At 49.8% G+C, this 24,826-nt stretch overlaps 1 protein-coding gene across 2 annotated transcripts in view; it reads right to left on the bottom strand.

Moving 5' to 3' along the window:
* The window catches only part of CAPZB (capping actin protein of muscle Z-line subunit beta), a 151,450-nt gene that overhangs the window by 22,726 nt on the left and 103,898 nt on the right, over positions 1-24,826 (bottom strand). For both annotated transcript variants that reach the window (XM_032300636.1, XM_032300635.1), the window contains exon 4: positions 17,500-17,613. In XM_032300636.1, coding sequence (XP_032156527.1) covers positions 17,500-17,613 — 114 coding nt within the window. The remainder of the gene's footprint in view (positions 1-17,499; positions 17,614-24,826) is intronic.

Below are 24,826 nucleotides of genomic sequence, written 5' to 3' on the forward strand. Positions count from 1 at the left end.
GAGAACTCTTAATTTTATTTTTTTTGAGACAGAGTCTCACTTTGTTGCTCAGGCTGAAGTGCAGTGGCACGACCTCAGCGCACTGCAACCTCTACCTCCCGGTTCAGGTGATTCTCCTGCTTCAGCCTCCCAAAGTAGCTGGGCTTCCAGGGGCCTGCCACCACACCTGGCTAATTTTTTTTTATTTTTAGTAGAGACGGGGTCTCACCATGTTGCCCAGGTTGGTCTCTAACTCCTGGCCTCAAGTGATCCGCCAGCCTCAGTCTCACAAAGTACTGGGATTATAGGCGTGAGCCACTGCGCCTGGTCAAGAACCTCTTTTAAACATGCAGGCCCGGGGCCAGGTGCAGCAGCTCATACCTGCAATCCTAGCACTTTGGGAGGCTGAGGTGGGAGGACTGCTTGAGCCCAGGAGTTCAAGGCCAGCCTCTACAAAAAAATAAAACATGGAGGCTCACGGACAAAAGCACGGGCATTTCCTAGGCTTCCTTCCTAAATGGAAAGCAGCATAGGGCTGAAATCAGTACCCACAGTCAAGAGGCTGAATGACACACTCAAATCAGGGCTCCCAGTGGCCGGGACAAGACAGGGACTATCTCGGAAAGACTGCGGAGAAATCTGCTTGGACAAGTGTTGAACCATGAAGTTGGGGGGTGAAGAGGTGGGCTCAGAAGCTCCAGGAAGATGGGGAGGGGGTGAAATGACAGATCCACCCGGAAATGACTGGGAGCAAAGTGCTGGAGTCACCTGTTTGCTGGTGTCTGCCAAAGAGCTAACTCCTTCAACTGAGTGTCATCCATTTTACCAATGGTCCTGGTGGCTTTTAAGACTTTCCTAACAAAGATTAACATTTTGTTTTGTTTTGTTTTAGTTTTTTGAGACAGGGTCTCACTTTGATGTCCAGGCTAGAGTGTGGTGGTACAATCATGGCTCACTGCAGCCTTAACTTCCTGGGTTCAAGTGATTCTCCTTCCCCAGCCTCCCAAAGTAGCTGGGACCACAGGTGTGCACCACCATGCATGGCTACTTATTTTTTATTTTTTTGTAGAGACAGGGTCTTGCTACGTTGCCCAGGTTGGTCTCAAACACCTTCCTGGGCCTCCCAAAGTGCTGGGATTACAGGTATGAGCCAGCTCACCCGGCAAAGATTAACATTTTAAAGGCAAACAGAATGGCAGAGCATTTGGTCAGCTGGGACTAAGCCACTCTGAGTTGGCTCTGTAAGTCCTACCATGTGAAATTATGCTGATCACAACAGGCAGATATAGGTTTCAAAACTCCAGGAGACTGGCAAACCAGAGGGCACCTCTGAGCTGAAGGAGCCAGGAGCCAAGGGCAAGGCCTTTCCATGAGGCCAGCTGTTTATCAGCACAGCTGATTACAATTAAACATCTGGTTGGGTTTTCCTCTATCATCGCCTTGGTCCCTAAACATGGATCGGCTAAAAGCCTAATATGCCAGTAATTCTCTTCTTCTCAGAGTTTTTAAGGTTGTTTTTCCCTGAAAATCACTCTTCCAGTTGAATAATGTCATAGTCGCGTATATAGATTCTATGTCCGTAACTTTTCTACCACAGGACTTCTGGGGGTAAGGAGAAAAAAGGCAAAACATAATACTTCACACTCAAAATGACCTACTTCACAAAAGTAAAAAGAAAAGAAAAAAGATTTCAGCTCCAAAAGCTTTATGGAGTGTCTGAAGCTGAGGCGTGCGTGGAGACCTGGGATGGAAACCTGTTCCGGGAATCTGAGCTGTAACTAGAAATTACCCAGTTCCCAGGCCTGGCCAACACTGGGCTGCAAATGTAACAGGGAAAATGGGAGTGGTAGGGACTTTGAAGTGGGCCTTTCCTCCTTCCTTTCAAATCACCCCCGGGAGAAGAGCTGGCTTCCAACAGGTAATGAGTCACATGCCACAAGAACCAAGGCCAGGGCAGACCTGCTGGGAGTGGGGCTTTCCAGCACGAGCTCACTGAGACACAACCTTTTGGCTGTTAGCGGGCTGGGCCACACTCACAGGACTTGGACGTCTGGCCTGAGACCATCTGTGACACTGAGGCATAGGCAGCACCCACAGATGCAGCCAAGTTAGGGGCATCATAAGGTAAGCTCCATAGATGCTGGAATGGGCTTTTTCCTGTAGTCAACTTCACTAAATAAAGCCCAGTGAACGACAAAGGAGTATTTATTTGGCACCAACATAGTGCAAAAATCCTTTTTATTTGTAAAATCAAAGAGCTGGATCAGAGCCCAGTATAGAGGGTCTCTCCCAGCTCTGACATTCCAGGATTTGGTGGTTGCATCAGGGCCTGTATGAGGCTGACTGAGCACCACAGAGCAGGTTCCTAACATCTTAAGTCTCTGTCAAACCTCTGCTTACACACCTCCAGTGATGGCAAACTCATTACATTCCCAAGGCAGAAACAGTTCTGTTCTGAACAACTCATAGTTCTCTCCGGACTTGAGTGAAAACTTCTCACTGCTGCCTTCTGGAATCACATGAAACAAGAACTTAACACACTTTCCTCGTAGAGTCCTTTCAAGCATTTAAAACTGGCTTACATGAACTCCAAGCTTTCTCTCTTCTGGCCTTCTCATCCTTACGTTATTCCTCATATGACTCAATACCTTGTTTATGCTCCGGGTTGCCAATATCCTTCTTAAAAGAACAGAAAATGATGCCCCAACTAAGTGTTGGCCAGGCGCAGTGGCTCACACCTGGAATCGCAGCACTTTTGGAGGCTAAGGTGGATGGGTCACGAGGTCAAGGTATCGAGACCATCCTGGTCAACATGGAGAAACACCGTCTCTATCCCCCCACCCCCCCCACACACAAAATAAAACAAACAGAAAGAACAGAAAACAATGTCCCAACTAAGTGTTAACCTATGCAGAGCAGAGACCAGCACATCTCTTGGCAAACAGGCTACTCTTCCCTCCAGCACTCAAGACCCGATTAGCTTTCACAGCAATCACACCTAATTCAGGCTGACACAAACTAACTTGCGGTCATCTCAAATGGAGTAATTTTTTTCTTTTTTCTCTCTTTTTTTTGAGACAGGGTCTCGTGCTCTTGCCCAGGCTGGAGTTCAATGGCATGACCATGGCTCATTGCAACTTTGGCCTTCTGGGCTCAAGTGATCCTCCCACCTCAGCCTCCTCAGTAGCTGGGACTACAGATGCATGCCACCATACCCGGCTAATTTTAAAATTTTTTGTAGAGACAGAGTCTCGCTATGTTGCTCAGGTGGGTCTTGAACTCCTGGGCTCAAGTAAGCTTCCCACTTTGGCCTCCCAAAGTGCTGGGATTACAGGCATGAGCCACCATGCACAGCTGAATATTTTTTCTTATATGTTGCCATGAAATTGCCTCTCACATCCTGGACTTGAGAACTTGGTAGACTGGACCCGAGAACATCACCTTCCACTCAAATCTGTTACAGATCACTCTCATAGACATGCCTTCAACATTTCCACGTCTCTTTTGGGATTCTGAGTTTGTCGTGATCTGTATTCTATCCAAGCCACTCTTCCCCAGGGGTCTTTATGCACAGGAGTAGATGTGAAAGCAGGAGACCGTACAAGTGAGGATGTCACTGAGTTCCACGTCGAGAGTCAGTATAGAGATGGAAATGCCCACAGCCTTGACTGAGTCGAAGGGACCTGCTAGGGTGATAAGGGAGAGGTAGAAGGGTACACAGGAGGTGGGGCTGACTGAAGAGTTCAGACTAAAAATTTTAAAATGCTGGTATAACTGAAAAAAGCAGTTCCTCTGTGATCTGGTGCTAAGCTAGGGACTCGGTCCCTCAAATGGCTCCAATGTGCAAGACTCCACGAGATTCTTCCTTTTCTGACCCTATGTTTTTCCAGCACATGTATGGTGTGTTCTGTTTCTGGTATCTCTCACCAAGGAGTAGCAGCAAGACCTGAGACAAATAAGTGGTCTTAGGCCGGGCGTGGTGGAGCATGCCTATAATCCCAGCACTTTAGGAGGCCAAGGTGGGAGATCACTTGAGCCCAGGAGTTCTGGCAAGACCTGTCTCAAAACAAAAAAAAAAAAATATACATATATATATATATATATATATATACACACACACACACACACATATTTTATATACATGCGTGCGCACGCGCGCGCGCACGCGCACACACACACACACACACACACAACACAGCAAGACCTTGTCTCAAAATATACATATATATACACAAATAAATGATCATGAGGGACACTTTTTGCTGTAAGTGGCGCTTGGTCATGACAAAGACAAGGTTATACAGGCATTAGTTCAAACAAACTCCTGGCTGGATGTGGTGGCTCACGCCTGGAATCCCAGCACTTTGAGAGGCCGAGGCAGGCAGATCACCTGAGGTCAGGAGTTTGAGACCAGCCTGGCCAACATGGTGAACCCTGTTTCTACTGAAAACACAAAAATTAGCCAGGCGTGGTGTTGGGCGCCTGTAATCCCAACTACTCAGGAGGCTGAGGCAGGAGAATTGCTTGAACCCGGGAGGTGGAGGTTACAGTGAGCTGAGATGGCGCCACTATACTCCAGCCTTGGCAACAAGAGCAAAATTCAGTCTCAAAAGAAACAACAACAAACAAACAGAAACTCCCAAGCCCCACGGCTGATTTTGTGGCAAAGAGGAAGAGAATAAAACGCAGAGGCACAGCCATTCCCTGGCAGCTGAGGTTCTGGCCCCAAAACAATGCCTTTTTGTTCCCTCCTAGGGTAAAAAAGAAATGAAAATCCCCAGCTCTCAGCAGTAGTTTGTTTTTCTGATCATCCTTAACATGCTTACAACAAAACGGACACCTGGTATTCACAGGTGGGAACAATTCAACTCCACCCCAGGAAAAAAAGAAAACTCTCCAATCTGCTCAGGGAGGCATCTAAAACCTGGCCCCCTTCCTCGTGGTGTAGACCAACATTCCTTTTTGCTCTGTTGGCTGCCATGTGGCCAACTTCAAGAAGAATCCGAGGGCATCCCCTGTCCAATGGGTGGGCGTGGGTGCTGCCCAGTGGGCACAACGTTGCAAAGTCCAGAGAGCTGCAGATGGCACACGAGGGGCTGGAGAGCGTGGCTTCTCTTCCTTACACTGTTGTACCAGTCTGCACTCAAGATGCATCTGGCACACAGGCATGAGAAGACATGAGAGAAGATCACAAGAAAAAAAGCAGACGGGCAAGCACTTGCCATGGCGCCTGGCAGAGCAAGCACTCAACAAGTGGTGGCTGTTGGTTTCTACCAGACCCTTACTTTCTGAGCAGAGGGGAGGAGAAGGCAGCCTCGACGTGTTCTGAACTGCCTCGGAAGCGTCCCTCAGAAACACGAAGTGCTGCTTACTGGGAGCGGTTCCGCACCCACAGGCACAGGCTCCACACAAAACGGAGAAATATCAACACTTGACTTTGGGCGGGCCGTGTCCAGAGCTGATGCTGAAACTCGACCACCCTTGTTTGTGTGTTGAGACCAGCTGTTTTCACCATGGTTTAGGGAACATAGCCCAGAGGCTGCCTGTGGACACGGGACAGGTATTCAGCGGAAATGCCTTCCAGTACACACAGGTGCAACAATCCCCCGAGTCAACATACCAATCAGCTTAGGCATGTGCGAGTTTCATGCCAGTTGCACTTATACGTGCACATCTGGACTGCGGCTGCTGCGCTTTACAGCCTCTCTTTTATGAGGCTTTTATTTCTTTACTTAAAGAGAAATAATGAAGGCCTCTCTGGAAACAATGGTGCCACTGCAGGGGCCGGCTATCTGGCTCTGGGATCTGGCTCTGGGATCTGACCAAACTGTCCACAGTCGGCACCACTGTAACCACCTTCTGCCCTCTGGACTACTTGTGAAAACACCGCCAGCCCCATGCAGTTACCTCAATGAGCCGTCAACAGTCAAGGCTTTCTGAGCTTCCAACTCATCCTTCTCACCCAAAGCGCTGCCACTGTCGAGAACTCATTCTGTGTCATGGGCTTTGCAGATCTCTCTTTTTTTTTTTTTTTGAGACGGAGTCTCATTCTGTCACCAGGTTGGAGTGCAGTGGCGAGATCTCAGCTCACTGCAACCTCCACCTCCCAGTTCAAGTGATTCTCCTGCCTCAGCCTCCCGAGTAGCTGGGACTACAGGCGGGTACCACCACGCCCGACTAATTTTTTGTATTTTTAGTAGACATGGGGTTTCACTGTATTAGTGAGGATGGTCCTGATCTCTTGACCTCAGGTGATCCACCCACCTAGGCCTCCCAAAGTGCTGGGATTGGGATTACAGGCGTGAGCCACCACACATGGCCTGCAGGTCTTTTTTTTTACATTTAAGAAGACCGTAACCCAGAGAGATAAGGAATGCGCCCAAGTCACAGGCTGAGAAGCAGGGATCTGGGGTAGATGTCAGGCTTGGCTGGCCCCAGTGCCCATGTTCTGCCCCATGCCAGGCTGCCTGGCCACCCTGAGACATGCCAGCTGTGTGGAGGGATGGAGTGCAGGTGGACAGAACAGAGTCAGCCTGAAGGTTAGATCCATGCATGAAGCCACATGACTGAACACAAAGCTGCCCCAAAGTGGAGAAAGTTAGGCTGAGTGCAGTGGCTCATGCCTATAATCCCGGCACTTTGGGAGGCCAAGATGGGAGGATCACATGAGGCCAGGAGTTTGAGACCAGCCTGGGCAACACAGTGAGACCCCCCCACCATCTCCATTTTTCTTCTTTCCTTCTATACCTCCCTCCCTTCCTTTCTTAAAAAAAAAAAAAAAAGTGGAGAGAGTTAGAGTTGAAAAGGGAAACTACTGGGTGACCAGGAATCGGAGACATGCCCTGAGCACCCTGTACTGGGGATTTTGGAAGGTTCTCTGCCTGAGTGAGGCAACTTGGGCTGCTGGCTGGGTCACTGCAAGAATGCCTTTTTTTTTTTTTTTTTTTTTTTTAATTAGAGATGGGGTCTCCCTCTGTTACGCAGGTGGGAGTGTGGTGGTGCGATCGCAGTTCACTGCAGCCTCTAGCTCTTGGGCTCAAGTGATCCTCCCACCATAGGCCCCAGACACTGAGATGACAGGTGTGAGCCACACCCGCCTATTCTTGATACTTGCACAAAACAGCTTCCCACCACAGAAGCCCGGGAAGCATCTCAGCGAGGGGAGTACAGGGTCTCTGGCAGGATGGGGGACTTGACCAAGGGAGGGAGCTAGTCCCTGCTTCCAGCAGCGGGGTTCCCTCCAGCACGTGCAACTGCACAAACCAAAGCGTGACTGTGTGACATCTGGTTAGAGGAAGTCAAGAATTCTGGAGGCATCAGAGTCCCTGATGCTGACTCGGGGATCATGTTTATAAGCAAACTTGTTTCCTGTACCCTCCTGTTTTCCATTTAATTTTTTTTCAGCAGATGAAAATCAGACCTCGCATGCCACAGCAACCAGACACTGGCCTAAAGCCTTAGGATGCCAGATGAAAGGGGACCCCCCCATGACAGGGGGCAGCATGCAAGCCTGTCTAGACCCACTCTTTAGGGGCCTGATAACTGCAGCAGACACCCCGACTGGGAGCAGTGATCACGAAAGAGCTGAAACTCACTTCAAGAGCAAGGAGCAGGCCCAGCTCTACTCCCCAAAAGCTGAGGTTTCTCCAGACCCTTCTCCCTACTCCGTGGAAACAACACAACTGAGGTGGGCTTGGGTTTCCCCATTAAATGCTTCTGGTATTTTCTCACAAGCCCTAGGCAGTGGCAAGCCCGTGTCCCATAGCAGGCAGGGCGGGTTCTCAGAGGCCCTGTGGACACATGGCTGAAGACACAAACATGTTCAAACCCAAGGGCTAATTACCCTGTGGACATGCCAGAAACCAGAGATGACCTGGCTCTACCCTGCCATCCCTGAGTGCAAGATGTGTGGCCAGTGGTGCCGGTCACAGGATCCTTCCGGAGGCCTGGAAACGAGAACACAGACCTCACTGGAGGGGCAGGCAGTGAAGGCGCCGGTGCCCAACCAAACCATCCTTGCAGCTCCAGGACACTCATAAGCATTCCCCGTTACTGCCCTTACTCTGTCCACCTCCCAATGGGACTCCGACTCCAGGCCTGGCTGTTTCAAGCAGTGGAAAACCCTGGGCACCTGGAGCTGCAGAGCTTACTCAGCCAGACCACCAGAAGCAGCCCTCCACCTTAGCTGAGCCATCAGGCTGTGCCTGCTCCTGGCCCCTCCAATCCAGCCTCCATACTACCTCCGAGGAACTTCTCAGGATGTATATCAGAGCTGTCCTACCCTTGGAACCTTCCAAACCCTTCCCAAGGTTCCCAGAATGACACCCAGAGCCCACGCCCAACAGGCCTATGCACCTCTCCCCACTGCCCTGTCCTGTTCCGGCCTCCACTCACTGCCCACAACCAGTGGGAATCACTTCAGGGCTTGGCCCGGGCAGTTCCCACTGCTCAGGGCACTGTCTTCCCTGACCAGGGTACAGGGCTGTGCCCGGGATCCCCAAGACCACCAGAGGCTCCATAATTCACTACAAAGACTCACAGAACTCGGCACAAAGTTGCCCTTGGGGCCAAGGGTTATTGCAGTGAAAGAGGAGAGAGCAGAGGAAGCCAAGGGAGAATGCGCAGGGCTGAGGTCCTGAGAAACCAGACACTGGCTTTCAATGTTCTGCTCCATGATGTCACACAGATGCCAGCCATGGGCCAAGCTTGTAAGCAGTCTCAGGTCAGGTCTGTTAGCTCTCTCCACTCAAGGGCAAACTGGCAAATCCCCCAGTAACTGACCCACAGTTCCTTCCTCAGTGCCTGCCCTAACGTCCACACCCTTTGCTCTTCCCCACCACAGGACCCAGCTCTCATTCCTTTGCAGCATTGACCAAACTGTACAAGTATTGTGTTCATCTGTTCACTGGTTCCTGTGCTGGAACATGGGCCCCGCAAGGGAGAGACTGGGCCTGACACGTTTGCCACTGACCCTGGGCGCATGGCATCGTCCGCAGCAGGTTCCCAGTCAAGACTTGGTGACTGATCCCAAGGACTCTCCAGTTGCCGCAGGTGGGCACTACCAGCATCTCTGTTCAGCCTCACTGCACCCTGATGACGTGGACTGAGTAGGAATCATTAATTCATTTTCAAGACAGAGATTTCCTGGAGGCCTTGCTGTGGGAGGTGCTGGCACAGCCACACCCCACACCCACAGCCTTCTTGCACGACCATGAAACCTGCTACCTCAGCAGGTCTGCCACCCAAACAGCCCCGTATCTGTGATCATAAACACACACAATGTAAGATGCATATACGGATACCAGTTGCACAGTTAAAAGAGCCCTGTCACCCAGCACCCTGGAAGGTGCTGGGTGGATGCAAGGAGAGAGTGCAGCAGAAGCCTGATGCACAGTGTGTCACTGAGTGCCCCCTCAGGGTAAGGAAATGGCTCAGAGAGGTTAACTAACTCCACAGTCGGTCAGTAAACAAAGACAGAGAATCCAGTCCAAAGGTCTTTAAAGCTGAGGTCCTCTCCCTTCCGTGGCCAGACCTCAGACACTGGTAAGGGTTAAAGGCTTCTGGCAGGAGGTAGTGGTGCCTTCTGCCTGGGAAGTGCCCCAGCACCTCAGCTTCCTGCTCATACTTCTGCACTATTTCTCTTGAAAATCTCTGCCACTGCCCACAGTTCCTCCACGCTCATGTCCCGAGGAAGGGGTGCCCTGAGGGCCCTGGGGCTGGGAACCTACAGTTTCAAGAACCCAGGAAATCAGGTGCGAACATTTCTCACATGTGAACACGGACGTCCTGCCCTTCCTGGGCCAACGTTCCTCAAACATCCTCTGACCAGAGGGACAGAGACTGGCGGTAAGGAGAACAGCTGCAGTTCTGATACGGTCCAGAGAGGGGACAGGTGCTGGGGAGCCTGGGGGGAGCCCATCCACCATGCTCTGGGCTGCTCCACTCCTGGAGAGGCCCTTGGGCCCTGGGACTGCCACAGGGGCGCCAGCCTTGTTTCACTCTATAAACTTTTTCCAGACTAGGAGGGCTGATTGGAAAAGCTAATGAAAGCTTTTGAAGATTATCTTGGAACTGAGGCAAGGAAGAACACAAAATGCCCTCCCACCCTGCTCCTCCACCCCTCAAGACTCCAGCCTTCATTAGGCTTTGATTTCAATCAATTGCACACCCACTAAAATTAACTATAAGGCCAATAAATTACAACCGCATGTTTGAAGGTATTATCTGCTCCAAGCCAAGAGCCGAGGACTGCAGAGCATGGGGCGAGGTGTCTGGCACAGATGGGAGTAATCATCTTTGGAAGAAGGCGGTGCCAGCCCTCTGGTCAGAACATCTGGTCCCAGGCAGAACCTGGGGCTGGCAGAGGCCAGGGCCAGACATGATGTGAAAGCTCGAGCAGGGAAGGTTTCCCGTCTTCACTACTAACCTAAAAAATCAAAGTGTTCATCTTGGGGTTCATGGCAGCCCACTGGTCGCTCACGCCAGCAAGATGTTCCTCTGACAGCTGCTGATGCCTAACCCACAGCAAAGTCTCCACTTTTTTTTTTTTTTTTTTGAGACAGAGTCTCGCTCTGTTGCCCAGGTTGGAGTACAATGGCACAATTTTGGCTCACTGTAACCTCCGTCTCCCAGCTTCAAGCGATTCTTCTGCTTCAGCCTCCCGAGTAGCTGGGATTACAGGCATCTGCCACCACACCTAGCTAATTTTTGTATTTTTAGTAAGAGACAGGGTTTTGCCATGTTGGCCAGGCTGGTCTCAAACTCCTGACCTCAGGGGATCCACCCACCTTGGCCTCCCAAAGTGCTGGAATTTCAGGCGTGAGTGACTGCGCCCGGCCCTGAAGTCTCCACTTTTAAGTCTCTCCCAAGAAAGATCACTTAGGTCAAAAGACGAGGTTTTGTGACTGATGAGCTAGACTAGGCTTGGACCTAAGAAAGCAGAGTTGGCTGTCCCGAGAAAGAATGTCAAGATATCCTCTGGGCCAGCCACCAGTGAGTTGACCCACTCCACTGCCTTTCCCTCTGCCTTGGCACTCAGTTCTCATGACATCCCTTGGATGAGCAGGGTCCATCAATTACAGGTCGAAAACCATCTCAGGGCTTGGGAGAGACCATAGCTTAGATGTTGGGCACCAGGTATGTGGCCTGGCTGGGGAAGGGAAGTGATGAAAATGAAGGTGACTTGAGGGCAGATAATGCCCTCGCCCAGCCCCAGCACTCCAGCAAAACGTGCTTGTCATCTCTAAGCATTTGCACAAACTGGCTCTTTCAATCTAAAAACAAGGCTGTTTGGCTAGTGCCATCAACAGTGGCTTGACAGTTATTCTCACAGGGAAAGTACCACTATGATCCTTTTCTGTCCCTGAGGATGGCAGAGAAGGGAATCATCAGTATGGAAGGGACCTGGAAGTGAGAGCGCCACAGGGACCCAGCAGGGCCAGGGCAAGCTAGGAGCCAGTGGACTTCAGAGGGAGCTGTGAGGACACAGGGCTCAGCCCCCAGGGCTCAGCCCCCAGGCCCCTACTCGCTTTTTGCCCACCTTGAGGAGTCACACTCCCAATTGCTGGCCCTTTCAATCCACAGGGGAGTGGGGCTGCCACATCTCCAAGGAGTTACAAGCCAGAAAGGCCTGCTGGTCAACCCTTCCCCTGGCCCCAGCTCCATTATTCTGATATTGATTCCATGTGCTAATGATTAAGTCCAACTCCCTGCAAAGTCAGAGCCTTTACAGAGCCAGGGATCAAAGCCCAAACCTGAAGACAGAATCCAAGTCTTTCCCTCAGGATCCAGTGAAGAAGATTTCTCTCTGGTGGCAGAGGGAGCCTCTGGAGATACAGTAAGTCCTGCTCTCTGGGAAGGCCATTGTGGGCTGTGGGTCACCTGGACCATGCTCTAGATCTCTGGACACTCAAGGCTGTCTCTTTACTGGTGTCTCCTGTCACATGTGCTTTTTTTTTTTTTTTTTTTTTAAGTTTTCCTTTTTTTTTTTTCAGAGACAAGGTCTTACTCTGTCACCCAGGCTGGTGTACGATGGCACAACTGTAACTCGCTGTAGCCTTGAACTCCTGGGATCAAGCGATCCTCCCACCTCAGCTGAGTAGCTAGGCCTATGTGTGTGTGTGCCCCTATGCCTGACTAGTGTTTACATTTTATTTTTTTGCAGGTACAGGGTCTTGCCCTGTTGCCCAGGCTGTTCTCAAACTTCAGCCAACAACAAACATGTCCATAGATGGCAAGTCCAGTCTTCTGCATAAGCCAGCAGGGCACTGCAAGGGCAGGAGTAGGGTGAGACAGGGCACCCAAGGCCTCTTTATTCCTTTTTGAGATGGAGTCTTGCTCTGTCACCCAGGCTGGAGTGCAATGGCGTGATCTTGGCTCACTGCAACCTCTCCCTCCCAGGTTTAAGCAATTCTCTGCCTCAGCCTCCCGAGTAGCTGGGATTACAGACACCCGCCACCACAACTGGCTAATTTTTGTATTAGCAGAGACGAGGCTTCACCATCTTGGCCAGGCTGGTCTTGAACTCCTGACCTCATGATCCACCTGCCTCATCCTCCCAAAGTGCACTAAGCCACCGCGCCTCCCCCGCCCCCCCACTTTTTTTAATGGTCAAATCTCTGTGTGAGCAAAGTCCAGCGTGACCTTCCCAGCATAAAGAGACTTTTTAGGCCATAAAACAAGCGACCCCCTGGAGGCTGGCAGCAGCACTGTCCTCACGGGAGGATTCTTGCTCCAACATGGCAGGAGCCTGGCAGTTCTCAGTCATTCGATGGGGTTGGTGGTCATGAGGCTGGAGCTCAAGCCAAACATAGTCCTAACTGTGATTCATCAGGATCCAAGAAATCAGAAGCACCGGAATCATCAGGAATTAGACCCTGTCAACAAAGTCTGTTCTTCCAACCTCCAACCACCAGGGGTGCAGACCAAGCTCTTGCTTGAAGTGTGTTCCCTGAGAGTGGCAGCTGCACCTGTGCAGCCCTCCTGGGCACGAGGGCGAGCCCAGCCTGCTCTTACGGGGTGGCTTCTCCAGGCACTCCCCTTTTCTCCTGGCAGGGTGGGTCTGGCTGAGGCTCCAGGCATCTCTCACCAGGCCAGGGACAGTGGCCAGCACCTTCCAGGCCCCTCAGGCTCAGGGTGACCAAGCCAGCAGAAGGGAGCATTGGGTAGATGCCCCCTCTCAGAGTGACCCTTGCCTGAACCCCTCTGCCAACCTGAACAGAAGACAGGTGGGAGAGCTGTGGCTTTGCTTAGGGGACAACAAATAAGTGTTTCTGTGAGAAAGCATTTGTATGGGGAAGAGCTGGACGAAAGATGACAAGAAAGGGTGTCCTACTACCTCTGTGACCTTAGCCAATGCCCCTTAGGAGACAAGGCCACCCAGCTGACTCTCCTCTGCTCCAAAGCTGCGGGGAAAAGAGCTGGCATTTCAGGGCCTGCTGTGGTCACTGATGTGGCCACCAACAGCCTCGCGGGGCACTCTGAGAATGGGAGCTTCTGCAGATGAGCAATGCACCAAGATGTTTTTAAAAAAGGAAAAAGTAGAGACTTGTTCTCATAATTTCTAGAATTATGATATATGCAGAAGCACACTTGGTTCATCACATGTAGTCCAGCTGGGAAAATGTTCCTCACACGTTGTCCCAGGAGAGGGAGCTCCTCAGCACGCTCCTACGGCACTGGGTGACTTGAAACTAATGCCTTTGGTGTCCTGGATGACAGCTCCAACTGCTGTCCCTTTGGTGGGCTGCGGTCCCTGTCACCCAGGAAGAGCCTGGCCCCACTGCCCCTGCACATGGAAGGGGAGGAAGGGCCTCCTGCCTCTCCTGTGGGGTCCCTGAGCCCTTATGCTCCCCTCTCCTCCTTCCTCCTGAGGTGCTGAAGACAGACGGCACCAGCCTGGATCCAATTACACTGTCACAGACCCTCAGGGTCCGGGTTATCCAGTTAGACCTCCAACTGGGGGGTAGAAGGCTGTCTTGTCACCCCTCTCTTAACTCCCCAGAGTCAAGTTTACCTTCAGTGAGGAGCGTGTAGGCAAAGTCAAAGGCACACAGAAATACAAAGCCACCTTACAAATACACATTTCCCAGGGAAGGGAAAGAATTTGCTAGAGTCAGCGTGAAGAGTGAGACGTGAGTGAGACCTCGGCTATGGCTGCTGGCTCCTGTGGTTTTCTGGCTGTGTTAACCAGCTCGAGTACTTCTCTGAGCCTCAGCTCCATCAGCTGCCAAATAGAATAACTCCCACTTACCCTATAGTCACTGTGGGGATTCAGTGATTATTGTGAAGAGTTTTAATGATAATAGGGAAATTCTCATAACAGGCCAACCAAGCCCTGCAGAAGCACACATCATGTATCATTACATATGTGAACGATGAGCTGGGAATGGAGAACAAGGGAAGTAAAAGTCCCAGATGAAACTGGGCTCATCCCCAAGGCTGGCCCTAAATGGCAGAGTAAGGCAACACATCTCAATCACTTTGTTAAGGCAGTAAACAACCTGAATACTTAAGTGTCACAAAAAATCAGAACCCCACGCCCCACCCCCCATATCTCAACATGTAGCCCAGTGATAAGCCAGAGTGCAGCCTCCTCGGAGAACAGAAGGGGTGAGGCCCGGCAACTTCTTCAGGCTAGGGGGTAGCATGCACGGCAGGTTAGCTCCCCAGGCTGGGGGAAAATCCAGCAAACACGTTTAAGGGGGGAACTTTCCACTTCCACCTTCACACTTAGCTGAAAGGCCAGGCTGTATTCCTGGAGTATCCTGAGCTGGCTCCCAGGAAACTTACAAAGACATAAAGGGGCCAATTTTGCCTAATTAAAAGAGGCTGAGGGCACGCACTTGCTGGTTGACAGATCTGTGTGCACAGTAAGGGGCACCAGTCTCAGGGTCTTAGGTGAGTTTGCCCTTGCCTCGGAGACCCTGGCACAACCAGCCCCATGCCTGGCTGGCTTCCTCGATGTCAGACCTCAATCAAGTGTCTCCTCAAGGGGCCACATGGGGCGCTCTACAAAACAAGTGAGCTGCTCTCTATTATCACCAGCACCCCCGACTTGTTCACTTGACTACTGTTTGTTTTTCCTCAATGGAGCATGGTAAGGGTGGGGCCTCACCTACCACGTATGAGGTGCATTCCTGGTACTCAGTGAACACCCGGCTCATGGGAGGCAGTCAAACGTCTGCTGAGTAAATAAATTGATGTTGGACTCTGGAGCTGGATAAGGATGGTTTGACATCCCAGTTCCACGACTTACTGGCTCTGTGAACCTGGGTAAGTTACATCACCGTTCTGATCTGTCAACTCGTTTTTAAGAGAGGGATACCCTTCTCTCATGGGTTCTTGTGAAGATACCTAGAGGCCCACTTGCATGGCCACTGGTAACTGTTATCATCACCATTGCTATTTTATTATCAGTATTATCACTTTAATATCAAAATGATTCTACTTGGACATTCTTGTTTAATAGCTGGATTGACTTCTTATCAAATGAGCAGGTAAAGAAGATAGTAAAAAACAATTACAAGTAAACTATCACAGAGCAAAGATTCAGCTTTTCAGTATCACTGGGGAAGGAGCTATTCTACAATAGGACGAAGTTCTTGATCTAAGAACCTTTAAAGACTGAAACCTATTTTAACTGTGAAAATCAATAATTTGTAGGAATTTTGGACAAATACAGGCTCAAATCCTAGCTTTTCACCTCCATGTCCTGTGGTCTTGTGTGAGTCATTTAACCTCTTGGAGCCTTGGTCTCATTTGTAAGAGGAGGAACAAAACCATCTTCCCCAGAGGTTCTTGTTAAGGAGTAAGGATAATGTATATAAAATATTTGTAGATAATAGATATTGAAGATAAGGTTGTATTACACATTGATGCATTTTGAGGACGCTGAAATGTTTAAGGCCATTTATTCCTGTTTTCCGTAGATCTATCCTTGTGTATTTCATTCTACTAAGCGTGATGGGTTTTCTGTCTGTGTGTCAGATATTGAGAAGTATCACTTTTCCTCCTAAATCAGGTTCTAAAAGAAATTTAAAAAAATTTTTTTGAGGGAGGATCTCACTCTGCCACCCAAGCTGAACTGCAGTGGTGCCATTACAACTATTGCTACGGCCTCAAACTCCTGGGCTCATGTGGTCCTCTCATTTCAGTCTCCCAAGTAGCTGGCACTACAGTTGTAGGCCACCACACCCAGCTAATTTTTCATTTTCCGTAGAGATGGGATTTCACCACATGGCCCAGGCTAGTCTCAAACTCCTGGGGTCAAGCCATCTGCCTGCCTTGGCCTCCTGAAGTGCTGGGATTATAGGTGTGAGCCACCACGCCTGCCAGAAATTCTTTATATGTTACAGCAAGCTGCTATGAACTATGCAGCCACTCCAAATACTTGCAAAGTGAAGATGTGAACCCCTCACACTAAGTAGAGCAGCACCAGCTTTTTGACACTGTTAGGATGCTTCCTTTTCTTATGTCCATTTTCTTGCCTAGATCCTAGGCCAGGGGTGGGCAAACTACAGACCGAGGGCCAAGCCCTACCCACCTCAAAGCTCAAGAGGTGAATTTTACATTTTAAAGGTTAAACAGAAAACAAACCAAGAAGCAGCCACAGAGACCTTATGTGGCCTACAACGCCTAAAACGTTTAGTATCTGGTTCTTTACAGAAAAAAAGTCTGCCGACTTGATTTAGTATTGCCTATTTTACAGTTTTGCTGTATTTTCAGTATAGAACTTAATTATAAATGAGATTCTGTTGATTATGGCTACCTTTCTCTGGAGCCCTTCCTTGTAAGGCTGAACAATTAAGTGACATGTTGGTGCTGCAGTGCTGGGAGGCAGGATTAGATGGGGCAGAAACAAATCTCAGCAGATCTAGCAAAATGCTTTTTAAGGTAGGTGCCGAGGCCACGAACAACTCAGGATTCAGGAAGATGTTTGCTGCTCTGCTCCCACGGTGTAAGGACTGCGCTGGTCCTGGCCTGGCAGCAGCTGGAGGCAGGGACCCCTGAGCTCCAGGTCAGAGCCGAGCATGGTAAAAAAAATCCATAGGGGCCTTTGGAGATAGACAGGTCTGACTTTAATTCCTGGCTCTACCTCTTGCTGTGGACAAACACTTAAATCTTTCTGTGTCTTAATTTCTTCATCTGAGAAACGAGGACTAAACTAGCTATGTTTGTGAGGATTTGAGATGCTATGTAGAATACCAAGAACTGTTTCCTACACACAGTAGGTGCTGTACCAGTGGTACCTGCTGTTATTATGAATTATGACGCAGGTCAACAACACACAGTGGAGTACGGTAGGATTCTATGACTGAGTCATCTCGTCACTGACCCAGTTACCAAACGAGTGCCCTGCATCCTGCGATGGACGGCTCAGCATTTTAGTTAGGTGAGCCGGGTAACAGATTCAAGGGAGAATGCCTGGCCAGGCAACAGATTCAAGAGAGAACACTGCCACTTAGGATTTACCTCTCAAAAATGACAAGAGCTAAAGTGCAAGAGGAGAAAGTGACTCACAGGTCTCGGTACTGGTCAAAGGCATTGTTGGCTTCCACCTCCAGCTTTCGCAGCCGAGCTGACGGCATGGCCCCATCCTCCAAGGGAGGGTCATACTTGTTACTCCACGGTGACCTGGAGGGAAGGAAGGAAAAGGACACACCATGAATCATTCCACGAAGACATGGCCAGTGGGCAGGGAGCCTGAGCCCCGGCTATCTGAAATTTCAGGGGCAAAGCTGCTAGCTCCAGCAAAGATTTTTCTGGGCCCTGGCAACAAACAGGGCTTTCTGGAGGTTTAAAGGGCTCAGATGCAGGTAGCCTGAGCAGACACCCACGCTCCACCTCTCACTGGCTGTGGATGCTCAGCAAATGTCCCGACTCTCTGAGCCTCACTTTCCTCCTATGCAAAATACGGCTGCTACTTGCTCCGCACACAGGGCTGTCATGAGACATGAGGGAACAAGCACATCAAGCACCCAGACCACAGCTTGCCAGACTGTCAGTGTTCAACAAATGCTAGTTCTTTCTTACCCGCTTTCTCAGTTTCCTTTGTGTTCACTACCTTTTCTTTTTTTTTGAGACCAAGTCTCACTCTGTTGCCCAGGCTGGAGTGCAGTGGCACAATCTTGGCTCACCACAACTTCCATCTCCTGGGTTCAAGTGATTCTCGTGCCTCAGCCTCCCGAGTAGCTGGAATTACAGGTGTGAGCCACCACACCCGGCTAATTTTTGTATTTTTAGCAGAGATGGAGTTTTGTCATGTTGGCCAGGCTGGTCTCAAACTCCTGACCTCAGGTAATCCACCCACCTTGGTCTCCCAAAGTGCTGGGATTATAGGCGTGAGCCACTGCGCCCGGCCATGTGTTGACCGTCTTATAGTTCAACAGATGTCCCTCTCTCCTCTCGGACTTGCTGGAGGCGCTAAACTTCAATTCCAAAGACTTTCTTACACAATAAGGATTAAGAGAGCTGTCAGTTACAGAGGCAGGCAAGAAACACAGCTCCACAGGGAAATGCTGATTACATTAGAAAACCTGAGCAACCAGGTTCTCCACGTGAACAGAGGATAGCTTTTCCAACATCCAAGGGCTATGCACACATATAAAGACTGCTAAGTAATGAGAACCAGGCTTTTTGCAGCCCCAAAGACTTGCTGTATTTCTTGAAATGTATTTTGCCACATCAGGAAAGCATTTAATCACATAGAGAACTGGAAAGGGGGTTATAAGGGAAAGATCTACTCATTAATTCCTACAGGTGGGGTCCAGAGGACTGAGTGTTCGGAGAAAGTGGCAGAATTAAAAAGGTGAGAGAGGAATGAAAAGACAGAGAAGACGACATGGAATTCAGAAAAAGTCCTTTACACTCAGGCTAAACGCCTCTGTTTACACAGAGAGATCCACACTGCCTTTCCCGTACCCCCTCCTGGCCACAGACCTTCATTCATATCACTGTCATGTAGAATTCATGTTAAGGGAAAAAACAGTATGCTCACCAAATCCCAAACCCCAGTTTTAACAAATTCTGTGCACAGGCATCTTTCCTCTTGGTAAGTGATGCTCTGCCAGGCACCTATATCAGTAGATCATGGAGAATGAAACCAGAATAAGCTGGGCGCCCTCTTCCACCAGCCACCCGCAGGCAGCTTTCTCGGAGGCTGGTTCACAAACGGTATGTAGGGGAAGAGCTGATGTGCCTGGTGTCCCCAAAGAGTCTCCAGGCCAAGCATTACACTCCTGATCACCTCCAAGCAGAAGGAGCCTTTGGAAACTCTTCCTTCCAAGGCAACCACTTTCCACTGCTCATCGCAGTTTTGGTAGAGACTTTGCAAGAATGGGGTGAGATACTCCCTACTGCCCCACGACCAGCAGCCAGCTCTCATGGTCACATTGGAACATTCACTGTCAGCAAGCTGGGACCCTGTAGCTAGGAATACAGGCGTGCCGCCCACCTGGGTGCCTCAGTTCTCCTGAGGGGCCAAGCACAGGCTGATGTGCCAGTTCTTGTAGCCTGTCCCTCCTCCCTCTGAAACAGGGATACCCAACAGAACTTCCCGTGACGATGGAGATATTCTAGATTTTGCTGTCCTAAATAAGTCACTAGCCATGTGTGGCTGCTTGCATACTTGCAATGGGACCAGTACGACCAAGAGACTAAATTCTTAATTTTATTTAATCGGAATCATTTAAGTGTAGATAGCTCACTCTAGAACCTCAGCTCTGAGGGGCAAGAGCCTTTTCTGTCACCTTCCCTATGAGTTGCTCAGCACCTAGAACAGTACCTGGCACTCAACTACATGGTCATTAAAAAAAAAAAATGGTTTTTTTTTTTTTGAGACGGAGTTTCGCTGTTGTTGCCCAGACTGGAGTGCAATGGCACGATCTCGGCTCACCGCAACCTCCGCCTCCTGGGTTCAAGCAATTCTCCTGTCTCAGCCTCCCGAGTAGCTGGGACTACAGGCACGCACCATCATGCCCAGCTAATTTTTGTATTTTTAGTAGAGACGAGGTTTCACCTTGTTGACCAGGATGGTCTCGATCTCTTGACCTTGTGATCCACCCGCCTCGGCCTCCCAAAGTGCTGGGATTATAGGCGTGAGCCACCACGCCCGGCCAAAAAAAAAAAATGTTTTTAAGAATGAATGTGGCTGGGCACAGTGGCTCACACCTGTAATCCCAGCACTTTGGGAGGCTGAGGAGGGCAGATCACAAGCTCAGGAGTTTGAGATCAGCCTGGCCAACATGGTGAAACCCCAACTCTACTAAAAATATAAAAAATTAGCCGGTGTGGTAGCGTATGCCTGCAATCCCAGCTGCTTGGGAGGCTGAGGCAGGAGAATCGCTTGAACCCAGAAGGTGGAGACTGCAGTGAGCCGAGATTGGGCCACTGCACTCCAGCCTGGGTGACAGAGCAAGACTCCGTCTTGGCACTGGGGGTGGGGGGGGCAAAGTTTGGGGGGAATGAATTATTCTTGTCCAATCACAGTTATAAAAAAATAAAGAAAGAATGAATTCTTGCACCCCACTCCACAACAGAAGCAGCCGTTCCCTCCCTCCTGCCCGTCCCTCTCGCACAGACGTTAACCCTCATGCCCTTCTTTTCTCATTCTCGACTGCAAGAGGCCTTTGAGACAAGAGAGCCTGTGCTGCCTGCCCTTGTCCCCGGTACCCAGCCCTGAGTCAGTGCCAAGCGGATGCTGCTGGTAGACTGAAGCCTCACAGCCCAGGAGGGGAAGAATGGACCTGCGGGAATTCTGCTGGTGTTCCGCTCCTCCAAACCGAGAGATGGAGCAGCTTTCTGGCTTTTTTATGCTCAGGGACACCTAAGCACTAAAAAAACAAAAACACCAAATCAACAAAGGCCTCTCACCAGATCTGAGACAAAGATCCAGGAGAAAGATGCTGTCGCCATGATTTATCTGTAAACAAGGCTAGGTTGTTCAGCTGGCCAGGGCAGTGGGTAAGAGTCTGAGGGTGTGGAGCTGAATTCCCTCCTTCCCCTGCATGGCCCTTTGGGACTCTGCAGCACACTCACGCCCAGGACCATTCCCACAGTTAGATGACGGCCACTGCCTTCCTGTGGGCCAGGAAGACCTGACCCAACTGGCGTTCATTCCAAGGCACCCTGATTAGACACAAGAGCCCATCTCTCGGGCAGACTGGGGGCCTGCAATTTTCAAGAAGCCTGTAACTCACATTTCTACTGGCTCACAGATGATAGCATTTCAAGCTGTTAGTCCCGAAGCCAGGGTAATTGTAGCTGAGGGAAATATCATAACATTACCCAGAATATTCTTAGTGGAAGGGGTACTCAGAACACATTTAAGAGCTTAAATGGAGGCCATGTGAAAAAAGACAGATGGACAAGAGAACACTTAGATTTCAAAAGTCAGCCCTTTCATTTCCCTCCGAGAAGGCTTTTTGTTTGAGCTAACAGGTTTCAAACGGTGCTGCTGGCAGCGGTCACACCATAAGGATCTTATTTAAGCAAACCATCAAACACAGTCAGGATGGAAATCTGGGGAGAGAATCAGAAGACCTTGAAGTTTCATATCGAGAAGGAGAGAAAAGAAAGACATACTTTTTGCCTCCACACCCTGGGCTCCTCTCTGAAGGCCTGAGATTCCCCCAGAGCCAGTAGTGGGGCCTCAGGAATGCAGGTGGGGACAAAGGGGTAACCTGGAAGGGCTGCAGGTACCAAGTCTCCCGCAGAGCCTGGCCTAGCCACGGACCTAGACATGATCCCATCCTTCTACCAGCTCCTGCAGAACAGTCATCTTACACAGCAAACTGGAGTTTTTAGGTAAAAATAATATAGTAATGATATTGATTAAGCAAGACCAGTTCAAGGACCACCTCTTCCAGGAAGCGTTCTCTGAACTGCATATGGCGAGAGTACTTCTCTGCGATGATGTGGTCCCTGGCCTGCCAGACCACTCACCACCATCACCGGACTCTCTCTAAGGCTGGTCCACCCAACTTTGTAAGAGGCTCTCTGGCTGGGCACTGTGGCTCACATCTGTAATCCTAGCAATTTGGGAGGCCAAAGTAGGAGGACTGCTTGAACCTAGGAGTTTGAGGCCAGCATGGACAACAAAGTGAGGCCCCCATCTCTATGAAAAAAAGAAAAGTCAAAAAATTTGCTGGGGTTGGGCCCAGTGGTGCATGCCTATAATCTCAACACTTTGGGAAGCAAAAGCAGGAGGATCATTTGAAGTCAGGAGTTCAAGACTAGCCTGGCCAACATGGCGAAATCCCCAAAATTAGCTGGGCATGATGGCACACACCTGCAATCCCAGCTACTTGGGAGGCTGAGGCAGGAGAATATGCTTGAACCCAGGAGACAGAGGTTGCAGTGAGCTAAGATTGTGCCACTGCACTCCAAACTGGGCAACATAATGTAAGACTCCGTCTCAAAAAAAAAAAAAAAAAAAAAAATAGGCCGGGTACAGTGTCTCATGCCTGTAATCTCAGCACTTTGGGAGGCCGAAGTGGGTACATCACGAAGTCAGGAGTTCGAGACCAGCCTGACCACATGGTGAAAACCCGTCTCTACTAAAAATACAAAAATTAGCTTGGCATGGTGGTACATGCCTGTAATCCAAGCTACTTAGGAGGCTGAGGCAGGAGAATCACTTGAACCTAGGAGGCAAAGGTTGCAGTGAGCCGAGGCCAATGTACTCCAGCCTGGATGACAGAACAAGACTCTATCTCAAAAAAAAAATAATAATAATAAATAATAATAATAAATTAGCAGGGCATGGTGGTGTATACCTATGGTTTGCAGTGGGCCATGTTTGCACCACTGTCCTCCAGCCTGGGCGACAGAGCAAGATGCTCCCAAGGAGGACAGCACCTGGATGCCATGCCCGTGACCAGCAATTCTAGGTACAGAATGAGCCCTTCAAGGATGAACTTGATCAACCTTAGGGCTGTCTCACCATCTATATGCTGGGACATCTGCAGTCTAGACCTGTCTCCTGGAACTCCACATGGTACATCCACAGCCTACCTGCTATCTCCACTTTCAGCTAATGGGCCTCTCAAGCTTAAACTGTCCCTTTGCCAGCCCCTCCCCGAGTCCTCCTCACCTTAATCAACAGTGGCTCAGGCCAGAAGCTCTCTGATACCCCTTCATGCCCCATCTCCTCTTCTTCCATCCCTACTCACCTGCAGAGGCCACTGGCTCTACCTTTAAAACTGACCTCAAATCTCACCACTTCTCACCATTTCAACTCTATTTAGTCTCTTGCCTTAAGGAGGCCAAAATATATTCTCTACCTAATTTCCATTTGAAGCTAGGAAAGGGACATGATTATAAAGCTGTTGTCTAATCTCTTAAAAGCAGTATTAATTAATTAAACTTTTACAACATATGACAAGGTCTGTGCCATTCAACATTTCACATGTGATACTTCCTTTATCCCCCCAATAACCCTATGCTAACTTTTATTACCCTCAGCCTGGGCTTCAAGACTCTGCCAGACCTGCCGTGGCCATGCCTCCACCCTCATCTCTGCCCCCACCACCCGCCCCTCACTGCCTTCTCCACCTCTGGCCTTCTGCCAGCTCCAACCTAGAGAGCTCATCATGCAGGACCTCAGCACCCAGCAGGCTCTTCCTGACTTACGCATGGCTGGACCTTTTCTTTTCTTTCTTTCCTGTTTTGTTTATTTTTTTGAGATGGAGTTTCGCTCTCGTTGCCCAGGCTGGAGTGCAATGGCATGATCTTGGCTCACTGCAACCTCCGCCTCCCAGGTTCAAGTGATTCTCCTGCCTCAGTCTCCAGAGTAGCTGGGATTACAGGCACCCGCCCCCATGCCCAGCTAATTTTGTATTTTTTAGTCGAGACTGGGTTTCTCCATGTTGGTCAGGCTGGTCTCGAACTCCCAACCTCAGGTGATCTGCCAGCCTCAGCCTCCCAAAGTGATGGGATTGTAGGTGTGAGCCACTGTGCCCAGCCATGGCTGGACCTTTTCATCCTCCAGTTCCCACTTTTGGGAGAGGCTTCCCTGCCTGCCCATCCTCTCCCTCCCTCCCACAGTCCTCTATATTTCCTTCAGTAAGCATTCTGTGTAGTAAACAAATATTATTTCCATTTTACAGATGAGAAAACTAAAAGATGAGCAACAATGGTGTTTTGCACAGTCCCATTGACATAGGGAGCTGTGCTGTTTAAAGCCCACATTGGCTGACTCCTGATAATTTTTCCTGCTTCAGCTTCCCAGAAGCCTTGCCCCCTCTCCAAAGACAGCATTTGGGTGAAGCTTCAAGACAACTCTGGTTGTGTGGCCTCTAAATAAACCTAAAGCAGGCTGTGTTCCTCTACTGTTCTCCAAGGTAGTAACTACTGCAATTCATCAAGGAAACACTGGGCTAGTTTAGGAATTTCCACTCTTTAAAAAACAGAGGTATAACTCTTACATGCCCTTACAACCCAGCTCAGATGTTACCTCCTTCAGGAAGTCCTCCCGGAATTGACCATGGCCTCTTCTATACTACCCTCCCACCCTGAACAGGCTTTGCACTGGCTGTATGAATCACATTATATGGTTATCAGTTACTCAACGTGTCTCCTATGCTAGACCTGGTGTTCAGACATCCAGGGGAGGGACGAATGTCAACTTAGTTATTTACAGCCTTGGGCAAGGTGACAGAAAGAGAGCTATTTATCTGACAGAGTTGCGTTCATAGACCCCTTAACCACAGAGTCCCTCTCTGCCATCAGGACTCCCGTCACATATCCTGTACCTTGCCCTTTGCAGAACTGAATGCAACTGTAATAGAACAGGTGTTTTCGGGAAGAACATCCATCTCCCATAGACTGGAAGATCATGAAGACAGGG

The sequence above is a fragment of the Sapajus apella genome, unplaced genomic scaffold (genome assembly GCF_009761245.1).
Source record: "Sapajus apella isolate SASKATOON/1434 unplaced genomic scaffold, GSC_monkey_1.0 scaffold43, whole genome shotgun sequence".
Lineage (NCBI taxonomy): Eukaryota > Metazoa > Chordata > Mammalia > Primates > Cebidae > Sapajus > Sapajus apella.